This window comes from Scleropages formosus, chromosome 3, assembly GCF_900964775.1.
Source record: "Scleropages formosus chromosome 3, fSclFor1.1, whole genome shotgun sequence".
NCBI classification, from domain to species: domain Eukaryota; kingdom Metazoa; phylum Chordata; class Actinopteri; order Osteoglossiformes; family Osteoglossidae; genus Scleropages; species Scleropages formosus.
The window spans coordinates 31,682,517-31,703,195 of NC_041808.1; the positions used below are offsets into that span (position 1 = coordinate 31,682,517).

Below are 20,679 nucleotides of genomic sequence, written 5' to 3' on the forward strand. Positions count from 1 at the left end.
ATACTTTTTATAGCTCCATGCAAAGGAAAGTGGGAGTTTAAAATGTGTATGAACATGAAATTGTTCTGTATTTGCCGGAGTGGTGCCAGCGGGTCGCTAGATGCCACCTTTCACTCTTACCTACAGGTTTATTTTTAGATGAGAGCGGAAAGTAAATTAGGAAATTTTACATGAACGCGTTACTGGGGGATCGACATCCTAAGAAAGTGGCAGTAAGAGCTTGTTTAGCAAGCAAATGTGAAGTCATTGGTTTCAATAGAGAATAAAATTTAATAACATTTGTATGAATGAGACAAAATTGGTAGCTGCGTACAGGAAGGTCGGGTATGTATTTCACTAACATCAAGTCCGCGGAGTATCTGCACGCCCTCAAAATGATGATTTATTATAGAAATGAACGGTTCAGACCACCAGCAAAGTGCATCATGGGAAACCCCAAGATCACAACAGCATTCCTTCAGTTCTGAGCACAGCTGGATAAACATGAAGTGAATGTAGATCATCTCTTCAACCTCTGGTTGGATTGAATCCTTCCATTTCATCTCATCCAGACAGGGTTTCTCCAACACACACAAAGACACTTTTCTCCAAAGCGACTTCCAATGAACTCTGTTTAGTGTTATCAGCCCCCACACCTTATTCACCGTGGTGACTTACACTGCTAGATACACTACTTACAATGGGTCACTACATCGGTGGAACACACTCTGTCACTCACACACTGGGGGGGAATCTGAACAGCATGTCTGTGGAATGTGGGAGGAAACCAGAGCACCAAAGGACTTACACTGCTAGATACACTACTTACACTGGGTCACTCATCCATACATCAGTGGAACACACTCTCTCTCTCTCTCTGTCACTCATACACTATGGGTGAACCTGAACAGCATATCTATGGAGTGTGGGAGGAAACCAGAGCACCCAAGGACTTACACTGCTAGATACACTACTTACAATGGGTCACTCATCCATACATCAGTGGAACACACCCTCTGTCACTCACACACTACGGGTGAACACACACACACACAGAGTTCCTCTGCACCTTTGACACCAGTCCTGACACATGAACGCACTTTGGCAGCAGGTGGCACAGTGGTTAAGAGAGTTCCCTCATGTAGGTTCCAGGTACTAAACATTAAGGGACACAGTAACCCTACCGCGCTCTGTGTCCGTGGGTAAACAATGAAAAGATGGTGATCCCACATTACGTCACTTTGGAAAAAGTTTAAAGTATTATTATTATTAACAGATTAGCTGGGGAGATCCGATCGTAGTCCTTTAGCGACGGGGCGGGGGTGTTTTCACGCTGAACTGCACCACTCGCTACTTCCTAACCGCCGCCGGACCGCTGAAGGCGCAGCAACGTGGTTGTGTCTCGAGACGGGCGTGGGAGTGAGTGAGAGGACGTGTCAAGTTATAGCTCCACGCGGACAGCCGATGCCGTGTTCAATTCACCTAGGAGAAGCGTGTCGCCCGATGTGACCCGGCAGACGGCGCTGGAGGTAGCGAGTGGACGCGACGAGCAGCGGACAGCGCGGAGAGATGACGCTCCGTGACCGTTTCACGCGTTTGTAAGAAACACGCAGTGAACTTTCGAGCCCCACTCACCGCGCCCACAAGAGGACGCCGGGGTCGAGGCGGACTTGTTCGCTCACGTTTCACACCCACTCGGGTTCCGAGCACGCGGAGGGTGGCTCGCCTCGCGCGATCATGTACACGATAAGCAGGGGTCCCAGCAAACTGGTGACACGGCGGAGGACAGGTGAGCGTCGCCGCTGCGTGGCCTCGAAGCGCGATCGGTCGGGAATCAGTGTGCCCGGGGGCTGTGTGTGTATCCCGTCCACCCGTGCCCTCTGCATGTCCACGCAGGTCCCACGCAGCATGTCGACAGCAAATTCGGCGACTCGAGACAGAGAGTAGCCCCCAGCTCGGTGCCCAGGTAAAAGGATGCAACCGTGTACGGTTCGGTGCACGCGCTGTGGGGATGGAGATGGAGCCGGAGCCGATGGACCCCCCACGGCGCCCTTCGCGCAGTGACAGTGTCGGCGCGCGCAGCTCACGCTGTGCAGAAGTGAGGATGGACGCTGAGAAACGCTGCCCGCATTTATGACCTTGTGTTGCGTGAGACACGGGAGCCATGCGATCGCCGTGCCACTGAGTGTGTGAGAGAGCTGTAGACGTGACTATTTAACTGCTTTTCATTAAAAAAAAAAAGTTATTTAAAGTGACGGCAGAAAGGAAGAATGTACGCGCAACTTATTAAACAGTGCTCTGCTAGATTTATCCGCTTTTTGCCGTCTGTCTCCGAACTTGATATGTACATTTTAAATACTTCCCAGCACAATTAGACGTAAAATCGCGCGAAAAATTAAGTAACTGGTGTATGTTAAAACTTTGACACGTTGGCCCAGTTACAGCCTGGTTCACAAACCGATCTTTCGTAATCGTGCCGCGGTCACCATGGCAATGGCGAGGCATTTAGGAACTACGGAAGCCTCACTGGTCCACAAGGGCCGCAAACCCAAGTTCACAAACGCGATTATTAATTTCTAAATACAAAACTGTCCAGATTTATGTATATATAAAAACCCGCGATTTCAGTAGCAAATGATGGCACGAAAGAAAGACTATAAAAGAAGTGGCTCATATTAAAAGAACGACTTTGCTAAACGTTCACAGAAACAGCTCGGTGCACTTGCTGCAGGAAGGACTGAGCGGCACAGAAAAGGCGGCTCCTCATCAGGGAGGAACAATCAGTAACACTGCAGTCGTTCTGTTACACAACGTAAACAACATTTTCATTATGTCGACTTTTGGCGTTCTCCATTCTCAAAATGAGCAAAATTTGGCACCCGGTTCCAAGCGGCGAATATTCCAGTACCGGCATTTAGGATCTGATCCTTTCTAGAATCTTCTGGCGCTTCTATAAGCTTCCAGCGGCTGTGAAGTAGCAATCTAAGACTGACACTCTACACAAACTATTGGTATTTTTTATACTTGGTAAACTTTAATCATAATCAACGCAAAAATCGACATAACTAAGTACTTGTGAAAAAGATGTTGCGTTGCGTATCCATCTCCACTTCACACTCTCGCTACTTAAGCATGTCTCTGTTGTCAGTGTAAGTAGGTCTGGCTTTCTAACGACTCTCGTGTGTGTGGTGCAGCTATCCCGCGCCGAAGCTCATCTTCCACCGCCTGAACGGGAAGCGGCACCACGCGACCCGCGGTCACGCGCATGAGGAGAGCTTGACGGCCGCGCACGAGGAGAACGTCAAGTTCGTGAATGAAGGTGGGCGGGGCGGGGCAGGGGGGGTCCCGTGGCTGGTGACAGTTAATTATTTTCGCGAACGCTGCTCTCCCAAACGACGTGCAGATGAGGGCAGCTCCTTTCATCCACAATGTGGAACGAGCTATACATATACAGGCGGTCCCCGACTTACGACGTGGCTGCGTTCCGCGAAATGCATCGAATACACCTCATACACACCTCTGCCTTGCAGACTAGGAGATGCGGATCGCTGCCCAGCAACACGAGAGAGTATCGCTTGGCATGATATTGCTTGCAGAGGAAAAACTCAAAATTCGAAGTACGGTTTCTACTGAATGTCCGTCGCCAGCTCCATAGTAAAGTCGAAACGTCGCAAGTCGAGGAGCATCTGTAGACCCTTTCATTCTACTTCTCAGAGGATTGTGCCAGTTTTCGGTTACAATACGATTCATATTTAATAAGGAATACCCTATAACAACTCTTCATTATTAAACTTAATTTCACCTGTGTAATGATTTTATACCTGTTTTTACTGGAATATTCCTGTTACCTATTACCTTCTTTTTATTGAAATATTCTGATCCTTTACTTTTACAGTTTAGCATTAAACTAAATTATTAATAATTACACTAATTAATACTAATAAATATATTAGTATTAATAAAATACTTGTTATCATTAACCGCTTATCCAAGTCAAGATCCTGGTGGTCTGGAGCCTGTCCTGGAAACACGGAGTTCTAACTAGTGTGGGTACACCCTGGACAGGGCAGCAGTCCATCACAAGTGCAGTTCAGACCCGGAGGTGTAACCCAGCTGAGCACACAGGACACAACGGTTGCCATGGTACATACATCCACTGGTTGACATGAGTTCGTGGCACACGTCCTCTCTCCGTTCCATGCGTCCTGCTACCTGAAAGGGGAGATTGCAGGCGATCAAATAGACACCTGGAGACGGACACAATGCTGCACCGAGAAACAAAGTGGGGACAAAAGCGTCATTTTAAATGCTGTTTGTGCCATTTAAACACGAACTGCTGATAACAGAAGCCCTGATGGTGTCACAGGATAAAAGGTAAATCGAGGTAAAATTGAGGTTTGGCCCGGTAGGCGACTGAGCTTCGTTGTCCAGGACGTGGTGTAGTCGACCAAGTTGTAAGACTGCAGTGAGACACTGCTGAGCCACATGCACCAATGGCTTTTGTCTACAGCAGCACCACACGATCTTATAGTCTTGGAACATATTGACTGTATTACATGTAACAGGCACTACATTTACATTTATTCATTCGTCAGAGACCGTCTTTGAAACGTACAGTTTATAGTAAACAAAAGTACACTCTGCATACAGTGCTTTACAAAGAGACAAACGCTTATGAAAGCAGATGTCAGATGCCACACCTTAATGGAGTAGCTTCCAGCAGAACCGAGAATTGATCCATGATGCATTTCATATCTTTATTTATACTCTCATACACCTTACCTCAGCGTTGGCAATCTCAAAATACTGCTGGACTCTGAGTGCTGGCCCACTGCCCACAACAGTGAAGAGCAGCAGAGTGAGGTCAAAGGTTGAAGGTGGTGGAGGGATTTCGCCATTAATACCTCTGCATTTGCGCGTAATCCAGTGCAGGTGGGTCAAGCATAAAGTTGTCATTACCTTTGTGTCGAACTTATCAATGTCAGACCTCGAATGTAAACTCCCAATTTACAAAGCAGGGACCAGAATGGATCTCCTAGTACTTTAAATTTACAACATGAGGAAATATGTGCAGTATTGGTGACCATTCATGCATCCATTATCAACAACTGTCCATCCAGTGCAGGGTCACAGTGGTGCAGAGCCTATCCTGGAAGTATGGGGTGTAAAGCAGGGTACACCCTGGATGGGACCGGAGTCATTACGGGGCAACAGCACACACTTATTCATGCACACACTACAGGCAATTTAGTTACCAGGTAACCTGAAAAACATCTTTTACTGTGGTAAACGGGGGTACCCAGAGGAAACCCATATGAACATGGAGAGAACATGTAAACCGCATCCCTGGGGATCAACCTAGTGATTTAATTGCACATTCAGATTCATCATCATGTCACACTGATGAGGAACAGAACAGCAGCACTTGGAAGTGTTTGGGTGGCATGGGTTTTGCGCTCACCTGTCATCACACGTTCGCATCTCGTTCCCTCATAGCTTGGCAGGAAGTGAAACAGCAACTGGGAGAGAGTGACCAGAGGGGGCTGGGGCCAGTGCAGTACACCGAGAAGACTCCTAACCCAAGCATGAAAAGTAAGTGATTGTCTCTGACCCTCATGTGCAACTTGTCATTTGCTCTTTCCCTGGCCAACAGATCCCATCATGTTCCTCTACAGTTGGCCACCTTTTTTTTTTTGTAAGTTCACCCTCCTATTTACTCCTTTACAGTTATTTTGTCTTATCCCTCACTTTCCTTCCACTAGTCCATGACAACTCAGTGTAGGCACATTTCCACATCTGTCCACTTTAAACAGAAGGTCACAAGAAAAGGATCAAGGTGGAATTGCATCACTTGTAAAAATGATCCCCCCCCCCAAATTACTGGTTTTTGAAAAGTCCCCATGAGCATTTGTTCCCACTATGCCCATTTTTGGGAGAGAGTTGGTGGTCGCAGAAGTTGTCAGAATGGAAGAGGAGCGGTACAAAACCAAGGTAAATAGACAACAGCCGCAAGGCTGCTGAACTATTTGGGAGAGAGTGATCAGTGCAGTCGGAAGCTGGTCCGACATGGAGAAGATACCACCAGGCAGACTAAGCTTCTTCATCGGGAGTACCTACAACGCCCTCCCAAGCCGCAGCCAGTGATGCGGCTCTCCAGAGAGAGCCGTCTCTTCCGCAATCTCCCCAAGTCAAGTCTCCAGCACATCCTGTCTAGATGCCAGCCTGCACTGCACAAGGTCAGGTGGCGGCATGATCAAGTTCTGGGGAAGCTGGTAGAGTCCTGGAGACAAGTAGACAGGAGGCAAACAAAAATGTCATGCAATGATAGGCAGCACGGGGTGTCGCACAGAGTTAGAGCGAATGATCTTTGTTCCTGCAGACACTTGTCATGAAACACGAGCAGTATCGCTCGGCCTCCTGTATCCGTATACATAACTTCATCACTTTATTTTCAGCCCTTTATTTAAGGCAGTAAATGGTAGGGTGGTTTAGGAAAAGTCCCAGGAGGGGCACCGCAGTAGCATTCTTCAGTGAGGTGCTTACACTTTTGCTGGAGCCTTTCAGATTGAAAAAAAAAATTGCTTTGGTAAAAGGACAGAACAAAAACGCTAATAGTAAAGTTGCAAGACAAGACGAGTCGCATTGCATACGTAGGTTCCTGGTGCGAAGTAAGGAGTCGAGCTCTAAGCCACGTCCACGTTTGGCAGCCTCCTTCCCACATACTGCCATTTCGGAAAATGGCAGGCATTTACTAGCAGTGTGGGGAGATGAAGACGAACTCGTTGCTTGTGTGAAACCCACACTTGAGCGAACCCGAGCGCACGCAGCCAGTCCTTGACACCTGGATGAGGAAAGACAGATAAGGGATGATAAGCCCAATTCCTGGAAACAAATACTGTTGTAGACAGAAATAGAGGCTGCAGCCAACAGCCTGGCTTAGCCCCTCTCAATTACCTGGCTAGATAAATGTCACAATCCGTACGATAAGCAGTTTTTAGAAAGGCCCTTTTGTCTCTTCGTGTCTTTCGATCGGATCAAGTCAGTGTGCAAACACCTCCGTCTCCTCTAACCACACACACATTTTCAGAACCGCTTGTCCCATATGGGGTCGCGGGGAACCGGAGCCTAACCCGGCAACACAGGGCGTAAGGCCGGAGGGGGAGGGGACACACCCAGGACGGGACGCCAGTCCGTCACAAGGCACCCCAAGCGGGACTCGAACCCCAGACCCACTGGAGAGGAGGACTGTGGTCCAACCCACTGCGCCACCGCACCCCCTGCATCTCCTCTAACCAGCAAACGAATTTTCTTCCGTCACCAAACGAGAGCTCGAGCGGCAACAGCGCGTTTCTCTGCCAGCACTTACGCAACAAAACAAGGGGACGCACTGTATACATCGATTGCAAAGATGCGTTAAAACTACGTTGCACAACTTCGCCAACCGTGTAACACAAGAAGGTAGACGAGGCCAGTCTGAGGGCACATCGTCATACATTTCCTGAGAGTCGCACTCACCTGTCAAAACGGCACCGCTCACCCTTGGCTGTCATCCATCTCCAACTGCTCTACAGCAAAGCTCCTTAATCGGAGTAACATTTTGCCTCCCACGTTTATCCTGCTGGAAGGAGCTCTCCTGTTGCGCCCCTTCACTGCCCAGTAGTTTGTGTCCTACACGCTTATCTCATTAGGGATTATGGCAACTACCGTACTTTCCGCGCTATAGAGCGCACCTGACTATAAGCCTCACCACCCAAATTTCATAAAATTTAAGAAAAATTACACACATAAGCCGCACCTGACTATCAGCCGCAGGTTCACACTGAACCACGATATCTTTATGGTACACAGAAAGATGGTACATAGAAAGATTTTTTTTTAAATGTTTAATTACTAAACACAGCACTAAAATGAGATAACCATACCGGCTTTTTTCCGAACAGTGCCTTAACACGGCAGTAACGCAGCAGTGAAATTACATTATAGTAACATGCCGGTTAAAAAAAATAACAAGCCTACCAGCTGTTGATCGTTAGCCTTTTAAAAAAGTCATTGATCGCTCTCATCATCTTCCTCACTAAAACCACTGAATTCGTCGTCTTCAGTGTCGGAATTGAACAGCCTCAGAATGACGCGCAAAATGACTGTTCAAAACACAATTAACGTGTGTCAATCAAACTAGCGACTTCCTCGGCGCATTATTTCTCCTGCCTGTCTGTCACGCTCTTGCGCTTCCTGCTAGAGCGCCCGCTATAGGCCGTTAGCCCGTAAAAATATATAGATTAACCGCATCGTTGTTTAAGCCGCAGGGTTCAAAGCGTGTGATAAAAGTAGCGGCTTATAGTCCGGCAATCACGGTACTCACCCGAGTTCTCCATAGGCCGAGACTGAATCCATGCCGACAGTACGTCCATACAGCTCACCGTAACGAGCGGTTATGATGTCCAGGCTGCCCGTTACAATCTTGAAACTGAAGGGGGAGGGGGGGGGGAAAAAAAAAAAAAAAAAAAAAACTTGGAGGACATGTGGTGACTTTGTAACATCACTAGCTTTAATTACATTGGTGACATTACAACAGAGCTGAATAAATACATTTATGGAGCAGATAAAACATCTATGACCAGTGTTGAGAAGTAAAATTGGAAACGTACTTTTATTTTTCGCCAGGAACGTACAACGCGTATCAGTTCTGGCACGTAGTTAATCTGAATATTGTCCGTCAACAGATATAAAACCTATCAAAAGGTCTCATGGAAGGATGAGGAAGAGGAGGGAGATGTTCCAGTATTCACCTTCTCTCTACCCGTGTGTTCTTCCTGCAGACTTTGTGCCCATTGATCTGGAGGAGTGGTGGGCCCGGCGTTTTCTGGCCAACATTGCTGATCTGGCATGAGGCATGTGAACAGGGTAGAATGGAATTCAAGAGTCCATGACACTCGCTCGGGGTGGCACGAGATTGCGGTCAGTCTTCAACCCAGGGGGGGGATTAGGCAGTGTCTGAAGAGCACCCCCCCCCCCCCCCAGGTCACTGTCACGCTTTTTGACCTCTGGTTTCTACTGCAATGAAACCTATGACTAACTACTCTCCAGCTGGGCATTGCAGATAGGATGGCCCAAAATACATCTTTTACTATTTCTTACCAGCTCCATGCTGTGCGATGAGAAGAAATGTGTATTACTGTGGGGAAAAACTGAAGAAAGTAAAAGGGTATTTTAAAAAGCGTTCCAGTTCTTTAGTGAATTTCTTGAGAGAAATAAAGGAAGAGTTTTCTATATAATGAATGAAGTGTAGAAATTCCAGTTTTATCCTGCTGAAACAGGAAACCAACCAGAAAAATCATGCTGGGTTCTTACTGGCCTTTTGGAATTTATATTCCATGATCCATATTAATTTGGTTTAAGTGATAAGTAAATGAATGAATAGGAGATGCCAGAGCAATTTGTTTAAAAAAAGTTAAATTTTAGATACATAGACACACTTTAGCATAGTTAAAAAGTTGTTACGACTATACACACTACATCCCTTTTTCAGTTCAATTTCATCCTACAGAAAACCGATCAAGTTACAAGTGAAAAAACATCAATACTTCTGTTTCTGAAACTGTTGAAATACATACCATGACTTATTTGTTGGGTGGGTTCTGTAAGTCTTAGATATAGCTATAATACACTTTTTTAAAGACTTAGCCTTTATAATCATAGAGCTACATAAATAAATACACACTGTATCCATGATCTGTTTAAAGCAGATTGCATGTTTATGGGGGACAGTCTCATTGTGTTCCTGATCACCAACATTAAGAAACACCAAACACAAAGCATAAACACAGTAATCCATCTGAACTAATATGAACCTGTAACTTTATTTCAGGTGACAAATACAGGATGTAGGACTGGAAGCTGAATGTACCTTTGACTGCTCCACTTTTCCCCAATCTCCCTCAATCCAATTTGAAGTTCTGTAATTCTGATGAACTGCAAACGGAGAACTTCAACATCTCACTTTCATACTGCACGAGACACAGGATTCGAGTCCCTATAATTCAGACAACCATATCACCACAAAACATCTCTACTGGAAATAAAGGAGAACAGCACGCTTCCTGAAATAAATAAAGGTGTTTTTTGGTAGTTCAAGAATTTATGAGGAAAAAAAAAAAAATACTCCAATTACAGATTCATGTATACTTCCTTGAAGTATTATTACCTTGAGAAACAGGTCTTACACTTTCTTAGATAACAAAATGAAATGTAAACCGGGTGAGAGAAGATTTGTTTTCCCAAAAAATGTACCCACGTTAGAGAATTTTAACATCGGCATACAAATCCAATCACGTTTTCAGTTTTTTTTTTTTAAATAATATTTTGATTACCTTTAAAATACTAGTAGTAGTAACAGCCATCTGTATTCAATGTGAGTGCGGGAAAATAGGGTCCGGTACAGGTAACCCTAAAAATCTAAGTTTGCGGAAATTAACCAATTCCTGTTCATCACAAAAACCATCTTTTTCATAACGAATCATACCTGATGTTTATACAGATGTACAACCAGCTGCCAAATAAAAAGCTGTAGAGACTTGAAAGGGTCTTTCCATGGTGTAAGGAAAGAGGCACCAGAGTTGAAGGTGGTGAGCTTCCCCTGACTCCATTTCACATTTTACATTAGTCAGCACAATCCCACTGTCAGTTGAGGCCCACATTTCCTCCTCTCAGTAAGGTGGGGATGGACTGGAGGACATGGGGTCAAGTCAGAGGTTTGAGATTAGTGTCACAAGGGACACTGTGGAGGCTTTATGATGGAGACAAAGTATGACTGTCCTCAGTGCTTTTCCAGTGCCTTGGTCAGCAGGTCATTCAGGCGTGAGATCATTGGTCTCGGGTCATCATTCAGGCCAGCTGCAATCATGGCATTGTCATAGATCTGTGAAGCAGACAACACACACAAGGTCCAACACAATTAATAGAATAACCTGAACAAACCTGAAATGGGCTAGTGCACAACCATCTACTGAGCGCACGATGTTATGAACATGAAGATGTCTTTTAAATAAAGATTCATGCCTTAGGAGCAATTGTGGAAACATTACCTGCTCCAGGAGCAGCTGGGCCAGATCAGGGTTTGAATCCTTCAGTTCATTCAGCTTTTTAATGAGGCTGTGACTGGAAGTTGCAAGATATGAAGTCATATACAAGACAAATTTAGATAACTGGAAGGTGTCATCATATACAAATTTAGATAACTGGAAGGTGTCAAGGGTAAATTCACACAGTCAGTAGGGTTCTCTATCCCCTTAATATTGGAGGGTATTTACCCTGGAACATAAGCTGACTTGAAGAATTAATAGTTAGAGCTTTGACTGCACATGACACGGCAAATTGGCACAGACCAAATCTCACCCAACTTAAATAAATGCTGGCTGGAATCTGCAGGAGTGTTCAGCAAATTCACAGCACTGCGAGTATGGTGTGCTCCCCCCAGGGTAGACTGGTGAATCTCAATGCCCATTATGTCCCGCTTAACAACGGGGATACGTTCGGTGAAACCAGTTGCAACTTAGACAAACATGGGTTTAACACCACTTAACGACAGACCCAATATACGACGGTGGTCCCATAAGATTATAACGGAGCTGAAAAATTCTAATCGACTAGCGATGTCGTAGCGCAACGTGTTACGTGTTTGTGGTGGTGCTGCTGCTGATGTAAACAAAGGTTACTGTAAAACAGTATGCTGCGTTAAGCCAGCAGCAGGGTCATAAATCTTGTGTTTACCGCGTCTCGATTGCATCGAGTCTATACCATCTGGGTTTGTAGAAGAACACTTTGCACAATGACTAAATCACCTGACGACACATTTCTTAGAATGTATCCCTGTCGTTAAGTGATGCATGTATTTTTATGGGACTACTGTTGTATATGCAGTCCGTCGCTGCACGCACTCCTCCTCATTTAGAGCCTCTATCTACAGTGAGTGCTCTCTTTAGTTCTACTCCATAAAGCAATTAACACCATCCCTTAAGCCCCACACAGCATATCCCCTCCCTCACCAATAACAGCCTCCCCAATGCTGCCTTCTTACCCCTAATTCCCCATTCCCTCCTCCTAATTCTTTCCAATAACCCTCACCCAGCATTGATTTCCAAGGTGGGCTGCAGTATCTGCGCTCTTTCCTCAGAGCTGCGGGCCAACTGCTGGGTGCGCAGGAAGTGTCGAGCAGCACCCATCTCCAGTACTGTGATCATAGCAGGGTGCGTGTCCAAGCGAGGGGTCACCTAGTCAGATGAAGTGAGAGCAGCAGAACTTCAAGCTACAGAAACAACAGATAGCATAAAAATATCCACATATGCAATGGTAGATGAAAGCTGAACACAGTACCTTGATATTGGTGACTCTCTGGCCCAGTGAGTTTCTCATCCAGGCCATCAGGTCTTCAGCCTGCTGTTCAGTCAGACGCTCAGATGCTGCAGCATGGAAAGTGAGATGGGTGGAAGAAAGGTCAGTACTAAAAGCTGAAACAATGTTTTACTTTCTCTCCCAAGAAAGGAGTCTGTTCTTCAGAACACTTCAGAGAGCATGTGTTCCTGTTCCTTTCACCTGGTCTATTATCTTGAAACTTTTCCTCCTTGTAGTGGTCAACCACAATATCAGTCTCAACAGAGATGAGCTTCTTCTTATCAAATTCCCTCAGGTGCAACAGGGTGAGTTCATCAAATTGCTCAAAGCAGAACAGCACCTGGTTGGGGGAAAAGAGCCATAGTACACTGTTCTAAAAACATAAAAAGCTAATACAACAGAAATTTCAAATTAATAACAAGAAACGTGAGAGCACAGAAGTACCGCTCCTTACGGATTCTCACCTCTGTATCCTTCTGCTTCATGGCTTCAAAGTAGGGCGAGTGCTCAGCTAGGTGGCGATTTGGGGCACACAGGTAGTATATGCTGCGAGTGCCAGCTTTCATGCGTGAGGCATATTCCTGCAGGCTGGTTCGCTGACCTGCAGGTAGCGCCGAGGACTCAAATCTCAGGAGTTTGGCAATATCTTCCTGGAGAATGAGAAATGAAGACGTCCTGACAAACGACCATCCTAAACGGTACAGGTTCCCACCCCAACCCCAAATATGACTTGCTAGGCCTATTCCTACCATCCTGCCCGTTTAACTGCCTTCCTCTCCACATTCCAGTATAGTACCTTGACATCCTGCTCAGCTGTCATGACGATGCCCTCCCTCATGAAGAGCCCATAGTCCTCAAAGAAGCGGGCGTACTTCTCTGGCTCCTTCCGGCTCTGATCCAGCAGGAAGCGAATCACACGCTGCTGCAAGACATCCCGTAACTTCCTGGGAGTTAGAGGTCAAAGAGAATAAGCGGATTGCTATAAAGAAAAATACTGCATTGGGAACAAAACAATGACTACTGCTTACAATTCTGTGTCTCACCTGATGAGGGCGCTCTCCTGAAGCAGCTCCCTGCTGAGGTTCAAAGGGATGTCCTCACTGTCCACCACTCCTGCACAGACATACAGGAGATGTTTGTTCCCGATCCAAGGCAAACTAAATGAACTCCAAGAGTTTAAGGTCAGTCTTAAGGCGTGACAAATATGCAGTGGCAGTCAAGTGACTAAGCGAAAAGTGATGCAGATGAGAAACCGGTTAAGCTAAAAGCTCACATCACACAAAGTAATCAAACTGATGAGTGCAATCGTGGTGCCCAGTGATGAAGCTCAGATCAGGAGACCCACTGTAACACTGACCACGTAGAAAGCGTAGCCACTTGGGTAGGATGTCCGTAGCCTTGGTCTGGATTAGAACCTTGCGGCTATAGAGCGCCACACTGGAGCCCATCTCCCGGCTCACATCAAACATAGAGGGCTTCTGCAAGCACAATATAAAAGATGAACTTACAGTTGAGGTTGTCCAGACTTCTAAGCCAAAACCAAAGTTTTTTTTTCTCCGTGGTGCTCACCAGGAAGTCCTGTACACCTACTACACATCTGTCCTAAACCTCTTTTCACCAACACGCATGCATTTACTTTGCACCAGCAGACCACTCACCGATTCTGGCACATAGAAGATACTGCGGATGTTCAGTGGTGCATCTGCACGGTAGTGCAGTGTGTAGCGCGGCTTGTCATATGCCTGTGCCACATAGCGATAGAACTCCTCATGCTGCCACTCGCTGATGTCCTTGGGATCCATCATCCACAGGGCCTGTGGAGGAGGGCCTCATGTGAGAGGGGGATGTTTGCACACGCATGTATGAACAACAAACAGTTGAAACAGAGCCACACATATCATACACGTTACTGGAACACAGACTGATTCATTCACTCACTCTGTCACCCTTGGAGGAGAGAAAGATGCAAACTTACCTGCAGTGTGTTTAGCCGCCGCCCATTTAGGAAAATTGGAAAACTGACAAAATTGCTGTATTTAGTCACCACCTCTAGAACAGTGAGCAAAATGAGAGGTTTGGTTAAATATAATGCCACGGACTAAGATCTGACTGCCTCCTTCATCTAAGCTGGTAAGGTGCCAAGAATCTAAAATACATTGACTAACAAGTGTTCATGACTACATAAGTCACACATTTACAGATTTTCATACAAAATCTGTACAATTAGACATTTTCTGGAATAGTGCTTTCAACAGCTACATTGTTTGTACAGTTCCAGCATGTGTGTGAAAGGGAAGGGTTAGTAACATCTCCACTGCCCTGACCTTTGACACGGTCCTCAGTGGAAAACTCCTTGCAGTCCTCCTTGAGGTGCAGCACGATCTTGGTGCCCTGCCTCACTCCACTGGCCTCAGCAATCTCAAAGACGCCCGAGCTGGAGTGCAACACATCAGTCAATGCTCTGTACACTGTCACTAGGTCAACCAACTCCACAAAATTCCCGCGAAATACTTCCAAGGCACAAGACACCATGGCAGCACTCCACCCTGGCTATTCACTCACCCATCAGAGGACCACTTGTACCCGGGGCTTCCGGGTTCTGCAGACTGGGAGTACACATCCACTTGGTCAGCAACCATGAAGGCAGAGTAGAAACCCACACCAAACTGGCCAATAATAGAGCTGCTGGCTTCTGTCTGGTTCTGCAATGCGTCAAGGAAGGCCTGGCGTATAGGGGTCCCCCAAGGGAATGTGTGAGCAGAAAACAGATACACGATGAGCTTTCACACCAATGGACAGAAAGAACACTATGATGAATTAGGTAATTTAGATTAATCAATGATTTATTTAAACACACAGAAGGATATAAAGAGGACTGACAATGCTGATCTACATGGTCAAGTTCTACAAAGAAGTAGTTGTACCTTAGAACCAGAGCGTGCTATGGTCCCCAGGTTGGAAACTAGCTCCTCCTGAGTCATCCCAATACCTGTGTCCTGACGAGAAAGAGGAGAACAAAAATACCTTTCCTGTGACCCCCACATGATGCAGTACAACATCTGGCTCACAGGTGCAGCTAAATGTGGTAGGAGTGCTGCTGTGACTAAGAACTCCAATCTAAATTGTTGAAATTTATTTTTAATTTTATGTCACCCAATTACACTCAAGTAGCTTGGCATATATTATGTGTTAAAATTATGACACAGCAGATGTAAGAAATGTCTGAAGTGCAGTAAGAATAAGTCAACTATATGATAGTTGCCAGGAATAGTGTATGGTGTGGATAGGACCTATGTGTATATGGCAGGGTTGATGTGAAAGTCTAGACTAAGATTAAGAGTTATGATTGCATTGACAACAAAGTGACTTAAGCCACAGCAATATATAGTCCAACAGCAGGTAGTGAGTTGAGCAGCAATACACAGCTAAAAACAGCTACAGTGCTGCAGGACAAAGGAAACCATAGCGGCAGTCAGCTGCAAGTACCTGTATGGTGAATGTGCCCTTGGCAGCATCAGTTTGCAGGTGGATCTCCATGGGTGCAGTGTCGCCCCCTGCTGATATTAGCCTGTGCCGCAGCTTCTCTAGGGCATCGCTGCAGTTGGAGATAAGTTCTCTGATAAACACCTGCGGCAAGGCACAAGGAAGGGAGAAGATGACTCAGGTCAATTTCAACAGTGAACAATGCAGTATATCACCAGCTGAATAATCAACATTACACAGATGATTTTGAACACTTCAGAACAGATTAGCTCTGGCCCCTGTGGTCACAGTGGAAAAAACAGGGCTTTGTTGTAGCTCTCACAGTTGAATCAAACCATTGCACTACCTGTCAAACAGATCCACAACTAATTCAAATACATTTGCAGGGTTTTCCCAAATCAAAAACTGCTAATTAAGGTTTAATGAGGACATCTATCAGTTAGCTGATAGACATCAATTTCACTGAACGATGAATCCTCCCAGAAAACTCAAGCACACCTGTAGCTCTCTCCAATTACTCCTTGCCCTGCCCCAGGAGAAGTGAGGTACAGGACCAATCTCCCTCCTCACTTTCCAAAACCCAGAGTACCATCAAAAATCAGTTATCTCCTTGACTGCTATGAGTCTCGTTTTAAGACCCGTCAGTCCAAAAATGCCCCCCCCTGCACTGTCAGTTCTATCTGCTTGAACTCATTCCCACTCGTGTTGTGGCACGAGTTACGTTTGACCTGTTGAAGTGTTACCATATCTCCTCTCTTAATCTCTCAATCCAGAATGGCTGCCTGCTGAGGACTCTGCTTAAAGCCTTAAAAAAAAAAAAAAAAAAAGATTCATATCCTGATGCCTACAGGATCAATGAATGAATCAATCATTGATTAATGATCAATCCTCAAACTAGTTAGAATGCTATATTCCTACAGTACTGGTTAAAATGTAAATGTACATTTATTCATTTAGTAGATGCTTTTCTCCAAAGCAACTTACGTTTCAGAGAACAGTTCAAAGTGCATTACACCAAAAGAAGGAATATAAATGTAAATAAACTGCAAGTACTGCAGCTCACAGAAACCAGCACCTAGGACTCCTGCTGAAGGCTTTTAAGAGGTACATTTTCCGCATTCTTACGAAGTGTATATATAGTACCAGACTACTGTAGCCCCACCTACCTCTTTTTCCGAGTACAAGGACCGGGCCACAATATCCAGCAGCTTCTTTGTCTCGGCCTGGAACTCATGCTTCGAGAAGGAGCCTGACCGACACAGAAAGATTTGTGATGAAGGCCTGGGGTCCGCGGTGCAGTGGCCTGACTTTGATTCTGAGGTTTCTGGGGTGATACTGAAGGTTATGAGTTTGGAAGTGCATATTTTGAAATGCAATTACTTAAGTATGTTGCTTTGTCCATCTTGAAATATAATTTAAAAAACTGTGCAAATGTTTAGCGGTTGGTTAAAAACAACAGTAAGAACACAGAATAAGTCAAGTTCATATTGAATTTCACATACATACAATCCTTGGGGCAGCATTTCAAATAATGAAAAATAACTTGGGGAAGGGGCAATAGTGAAATTCCAAGTCCAAGAATGTAATGTTACATGTTAAACACAGCTCCATAATTTAGGAACTTACAATGCTGCATTTTTTTTTAGTATAAACAGTAATTTCATGTGACACAGCAAGATGTGCTGGTGCCTCAGCGCATCTGGGTTTAAATCTAGGTTGGTCTCTGGAGTTTGCATGTTCTTGCGTTGGCACAGGTTTCCTCTGGGTGCTCCAGGCTCCCCCCACAGTTCAAACACCTATTTCAGGCAAACTAGTGAGTTTAACTGTCCTTACAATTTTTATGTATGAATGACTTGTGAAGGACTACATCCAGGTTGTATTCTACCTCACACCACATGGTTCCCAGGACAGGCTCTGAACCACCACAACCCTGTACTAATTAAGTGGTTTATAACAGAATAAGAATAAACTCAATCTCTTAATTTGCTCTTGTGATGCCTTCAGGAAAACAAAAGCACGAAGGTTTCTGGTTCTGGCTCCGATGTGGTGAAACGGCCAGCCCCTCTCACTCAAAACTGCTGAATCTCTCTGCATTTATGAAGGGCCTTAAAACTCATCTCTCCCAAGATCCCTTAAGAGTATGCTGATGTGCAACTATTTATGCTCAACAGCCTTTTGATTATAACTGTTGAATAACAGATAAACATTTATGCAGCTACTTGTGTGATATAATCGTTGCAATTTTATGTTTACGCTACTTCATTTAGCAGACACTTTTTTTCCAAAGCGATTTCCAGTGAACTCTGTAGTGTCATGATCAGCCCACACACCTATTCACCAAGTTGACTTATACTGCTAGATACACTGCTTACAATGGAAAACATCTGCACATCAGTGGAACACACCCTCTCAGTCACTCACACACTATAGGTGAACCTGAACAGCATGTCTTTGGACTGTGGGAGGAAACCAGAGCACCTGGATTGGAAGAAACCCACACAGACAAGGGGAGAACACGCAAACCCCACACGGACTGAACTGAGATTGAACCCGTGTCCCCTCGCACCACCCAGGCTCTGAGAGACAGTAGCCCTATCACTGTGCCACTTAACTTTGCAATGAGAAACTGTCGATTAATGTTATGGATAAACCCTTATGCAGCTACTCTGCATCTAAGTCTTTCTGTTGATATAATGCACTCATTGTATTTTTCTGCGAGATGTAGTGGCTTTAACTTAGAGAAGCGTCTGCTAAATGAAAATGGAAAAGTCAATGTAAATGTAAACAGCAGCGAGGGGACGTCTCTTCCCAGGGCTCCTCCCCTCTCACCTTGGACGTTCTCGGTGTCGCTGATGATGGTGTGCAGAGGCTCCTCCTCTTCGGCCGGGTCCGCCTGCTGCGAGCTGTAAGTGCGCCCGGACAGCGCGTGCGGCAGTGTGCAGCTGAGCGCGAGGCCGGGTTCGTGGCGGCGCCGTGCGGGGCACCTTCTCGCGCCAAACGACGACGCCGGCGTCGGGAGGGAAGCAGCTGCCCGCGAGGGACAAAGAGGGGGGGCAAAAGGTAGAGAAAGACAGAACGGAACATAGAAATTAGTCACTGGCTGGTCCCTGAATGGGGATACGCACTGAGGTCACGTCACACTAGTACTACACACAGTCTGACGAAGAGCAAATTGCTCAGCAATGAATGAAGGCGGGACCTTTTACGCGTCAACTAACAGAATTTTGTGGATGACATGAGTGAACTGTCTAACTGGCCCCGTCACAGAGCTTCGCTCCGCGAGTCAAGAGAGAATCAACGGCCGAGCACAAAGCACTGGGTTATTATTCATTTATAATTTATAGACGATGTACCGACACACTGACATTCACTCAGTTTTCGACGAACGCGTCAGAGTGAGTCGACTCACTCTGACGCGTTCGTCGAAAACTGAGTGAATTTGCTCAGTCCTCCACTGCTCACACAGTCGCTTTTTGGGTATAAAATACCTGCAGAGTTAAAGGCCGCTGTAAGAGTCCTGCTCCCCGCAGCGCAGCCGCATGGTGCAAGGCTGGAGCGGAGCCCGCGGGACGCGACCCTCACGATGCTCACACAGCGGTACATGACTGTCTGCGCCTAAGATGTCCGACTGTACTCCACGGCGCACGCGACTGCAGCCGTCCCTTCCGGCGCGCATGAGCGACGATGACGTCACAAGGGCGACGCGTCACTTCCTGTACAGAACTGTGCGAATTCCAGTGTCCGCGGGGTTCCATATGTTGTATTTCATATTCATGCAGATGTGCGATTTTAAACCTTTAGGAGTCGTAATTGACCAGAACGTATAACTTTATGTTCTATTTAGTGTTCTTCTAATTGTAATTAAGGTCACGGTGAACCCTGAGGGTCACATACACCACTAGAATCATCCCTTGCTTGTTTTGGATGAGATTATTTAAAGCCCATAATAATGGCTCTATAGTTTCTGAAAGAAAACTCTCTTCCCTTTAATCAATTAATGAGAGGCTGCTGGTGTAGTGGTTAGAGCTGCTGCCTGTTGCCAAAGGTCATGGGTTTGAATCCTACCTCCAGCTGTAGTACCCAACCCAAGTAGTTATCCTAAAAAAATGCTCCAGCTGTATAACTGGGTAAATAATTGTGTACTTTAACATTGTAAGGTGCTTTGGAGAAAAGCAACAGCTAAATGAATAAATGTAATGACCTAGTAAGGAATCTAGTGTATAAAAAATATTTTCATTTACATGTATTCATTTAGGGGGGCGCGGTGGCACGGTGGGTTTGGCCGGGTCCTGCCTGGGGTTCGAGTCCCGTTTGGGGTGATTTGTGATGGACTGGCGTCCCGTCCTGGGTGTGTCCCCCTCCCCCTTCAGCCTTACGCCCTGTGTTGCCGGGTTAGGCTCCAGTTTGTCACGACTCCCGCTTGGGACAAACGGGTTCAGTCAATGTGTGTGTGTATTCATTTAGAAGCCGCTTTTCTCCAAGCGATGTACATCTCATAGAAAATAAAATGTGTGCATTAAATTAAGAGAAAGAGACAGACAGATACAGACACAAGATTCTTCAGTTAGTTTCTTTCCACCATATGCACTAATGTTCATTACACAATTAGCTGCATAAAACTCAGAATAGACAATTCCTGATCACCTTCCTACATTTTTTTTTTTTTTTTTTTTTTGCAAAAGGTACACAGACATTTACGTACAATACAGGAGTAGCTGTGTAAAGGCTTATCTGGGGATGATCAGAGTCAGAATCAGAAAGAGCTTTATTGCCAAGTATGCTCACACATACAAGGAATTTGTCTTGGTGACAGAAACTTCCACAGCA

At 45.6% G+C, this 20,679-nt stretch overlaps 2 protein-coding genes across 2 annotated transcripts; one reads left to right on the forward strand and one right to left on the reverse strand.

Annotated features, from left to right (window-relative positions):
- Positions 1-1,267: 1,267 nt before the first annotated feature.
- Positions 1,268-9,406, forward strand: LOC108928859 (MAPK regulated corepressor interacting protein 2-like). Its single transcript, XM_018743040.2, has 5 exons — positions 1,268-1,768; positions 1,876-1,945; positions 3,174-3,298; positions 5,476-5,571; positions 8,799-9,406. The coding sequence occupies exons 1-5, from the start codon at positions 1,717-1,719 to the stop codon at positions 8,867-8,869; spliced, it is 414 nt and encodes a 137-aa protein (XP_018598556.1). The 5' UTR covers positions 1,268-1,716; the 3' UTR covers positions 8,870-9,406.
- Positions 9,407-9,711: 305 nt separating this feature from the next.
- trap1 (TNF receptor-associated protein 1) lies at positions 9,712-19,529 on the reverse strand. Its single transcript, XM_029250544.1, has 18 exons — positions 19,341-19,529; positions 18,682-18,879; positions 17,019-17,101; positions 15,856-15,996; positions 15,294-15,365; positions 14,932-15,092; positions 14,694-14,803; positions 14,345-14,418; positions 14,028-14,183; positions 13,727-13,847; positions 13,413-13,482; positions 13,166-13,313; positions 12,834-13,019; positions 12,571-12,709; positions 12,352-12,437; positions 12,103-12,248; positions 11,064-11,136; positions 9,712-10,897 (listed from the first exon to the last, which is right to left on the reverse strand). The coding sequence occupies exons 1-18, from the start codon at positions 19,453-19,455 to the stop codon at positions 10,796-10,798; spliced, it is 2,181 nt and encodes a 726-aa protein (XP_029106377.1). The 5' UTR covers positions 19,456-19,529; the 3' UTR covers positions 9,712-10,795.
- Between the last annotated feature and the right edge of the window lie 1,150 nt (positions 19,530-20,679).

Excerpts from the sequence above, each read along its gene's own strand:
- LOC108928859 (XM_018743040.2), top strand. The coding sequence starts at position 1,717 with ATGTACACGATAAGCAGGGGTCCCAGCAAACTGGTGACACGGCGGAGG. Across the intron at positions 1,769-1,875 it reads GGTGACACGGCGGAGGACAG|GTCCCACGCAGCATGTCGAC; the intron begins GTGAGCGTCGCC and ends ATGTCCACGCAG. Across the intron at positions 5,572-8,798 it reads TCCTAACCCAAGCATGAAAA|ACTTTGTGCCCATTGATCTG; the intron begins GTAAGTGATTGT and ends TTCTTCCTGCAG.
- trap1 (XM_029250544.1), bottom strand. The coding sequence starts at position 19,455 with ATGTACCGCTGTGTGAGCATCGTGAGGGTCGCGTCCCGCGGGCTCCGC. Across the intron at positions 15,366-15,855 it reads AGGGCACATTCACCATACAG|GACACAGGTATTGGGATGAC; the intron begins GTACTTGCAGCT and ends CTTTCTCGTCAG. Across the intron at positions 10,898-11,063 it reads CCCAGCTGCTCCTGGAGCAG|ATCTATGACAATGCCATGAT; the intron begins GTAATGTTTCCA and ends TCTGCTTCACAG.